The following is a 2315-nucleotide window of genomic DNA, read 5'->3' on the forward strand; positions in this document are numbered from 1 at the left end:
AAAAAAAAAAAAAAAAAATTATAATACATCTATGGAATTCTACACAGCTGTAAACGTGCATGAAGAAGCTCTCTTTGTACAGATATGAAAAAAATGTCCAAGGAACATTGCTCAGTGCATAAAGCAAGGTTCAGAATAATGTGGGAGGTATGCTACCTTACTGATTTTTTAAAAGGTGAGAAAAAGAATGTATATATTTTATTATGTGCTAGTATTTGCATAAAGTACTGGAAGGATAAGAAACTCATAAGAGCTTTTTTCTTTGGAGGAAGAGGGATGGAGAATTTGGGAGAGGGACACTCTGGGTGAGAGTTTTCATTGTATACCTTTCAAAACTGATTGTAAACATCTTCAAATGATTCGATTTTAAAAAAGGCTGGGTTCATAGATATTTAGACATTGCTGATCTTTTTTTTTTTGGAAATGGAGTTTCACTCTTGTTGCCCAGGCTGGAATGCAATGACGCGATTGAGGCTCACCGCAACCTCTGCCTCCTGGATTCAAGTGATTCTCCTATATCAGCCTCCAAAGTAGCTGGGATTATAGGCACACGCCACCACGCCTGGCTAATTTTTTTGTATTGATAATAGAGACGGGGTTTCTTCATGTTGGTCAGGCTGGTCTCGAACTCCCGATCTCAGGTGATCCACCCACCTCAGCCTCCCAAAGTGCTGGGATTACACATGTGAGCCACCCAGCCCAGCCATAGACATTGCTGGTCTTCTTAATACTCTATCTCTGTATCACAGTGTCACTGAAACTAGAGCAGTCAGGACTAGAACTGTTTTCTGCCTTAAAGGGAAAAGGCACTATTATTCCTGGTGGCAAGACCTGGTATTCGACTTTTTAAAGTCACTTTTTTTTCCCTAGTATGTGTGCCCTGGTACAGTTCCTTGGCCTTAAATCTGGGCTGACCGTGGGGTCTGCTCTAATCAGTAGAATGTGGTGGAAGTGAGCAGGCTTGCCAGCTTCTATTTCTGTGTTCTTGGAAGAAGCCCGCATGGAAAGCAGCAAGGCCTCCGGCCACCAGCCACAATTAAGCGCCCACATTATGGCCAGCACTCATCGCGTGCCATGTTTGTGACACTGTCTAGGGCTTTCTAGTTGTCCCAGTGGCCCTGCTGATACCATATGAAGCAGAACGGTCCAGTGAAGCCACAGAGTCAGGGCCAATGATGAGCTGTTGTTTTAAGTCACTAAGCTTTCAGACGGCTTGTTATGCAGCAATAGAGAAACAAAATAGGCTTGAAGGGTATTTGGGCCACAACAGCATTTCAGAACATTCACACAGATATGTATGTACATATTTGTATGTATGTGTGTGTTTGGTCTTTGACCCAACAGTTCCACTTTAGAAACTTATAATCAGGGGGTACTATCTGACAAGTGCAAAAAGATTAGTACTAGGATGTTCACCGCAGTGTTATTTACACTTACCTAAAAAAAAAGCAACAAAAAAAAAAAAACACCAGGCATGACCTTACTGCTTCGCCTAATTAGAACGGGTTAAATGAACAGGTATTCAGCTATGCCATGGGACACTATGCAGCCTTTGGAAATGACTGAAATAAATCCACAGGGGATTGGTCTCCTTTCTAACATGAAAGTCTAGCAAATATTCCCCAGAGCTGGGATTGCGGGCTGGTGGATCTGGCTTAGGCAGCTCTTCACTGAGCCTCAGAATCTTTCCATAAACAGTTCTCCAGGTGACTGTTACACACGGCACTTGGTATCCAGTGGAAATTCACATGCACAGTGCTTAGGAAAAAAAAAAAAATTCCATGTGCAATTCTTTTCCAGGACCCCAGCTGCTGGCAAAAGAGAAACCCCCACACCGAGCCTCACGTACCGAAGGCCAAAGGTAAGCGACTCCACTTGAGATCGTCTGTCCGGCTACGTCTTCCATAAGAATCCACGAACACTCCAAATTCTGCAAGGTGTCAAGAGCATACAGGCATTAGCACAGCCCAGGGTATCAGTGATGCACAGGGTGATGGGAGAACAAGGAGCAGAGCCGATGGGACTCACTGTGAAAACCAGAGGCCCTCTGCTGAGCCAGCGCTCAGCTTTATTAAAAATGAGGGATTTTTTTAATTTACTAAGTTTTATTGAAGAAAGAAGACTCAAGTGAAAAGGAGGAAAGAAATAGGAGGAGAGGGACAGAGAAAGAGACAGGGAGGCGGGGAATGAAGCGATCAGAGGAAGGAGGAGAGACAGAGAGGGAAAGATGGAAAGACCCAGGAAAGAAGAAAGAAAAGAATGAAACAAAGAAAAAGACAGACTCAAGGAAAGAAAGAAAGAAAAGGGAGGGGAGG

The 2315-nt window shown here is 43.6% G+C and overlaps 1 protein-coding gene across 8 annotated transcripts in view; it reads right to left on the reverse strand.

The window, feature by feature from the left end:
* The window catches only part of CIT (citron rho-interacting serine/threonine kinase), a 193793-nt gene that overhangs the window by 12651 nt on the left and 178827 nt on the right, over window positions 1-2315 (reverse strand). For all 8 annotated transcript variants that reach the window (XM_017510218.2, XM_017510212.2, XM_017510211.2 and 5 more), the window contains one exon: window positions 1850-1930. In XM_017510218.2, coding sequence (XP_017365707.1) covers window positions 1850-1930 — 81 coding nt within the window. The remainder of the gene's footprint in view (window positions 1-1849; window positions 1931-2315) is intronic.

Source organism: Cebus imitator, unplaced genomic scaffold (genome assembly GCF_001604975.1).
Source record: "Cebus imitator isolate Cc_AM_T3 unplaced genomic scaffold, Cebus_imitator-1.0 Scaffold434, whole genome shotgun sequence".
NCBI classification, from domain to species: Eukaryota; Metazoa; Chordata; class Mammalia; order Primates; family Cebidae; genus Cebus; species Cebus imitator.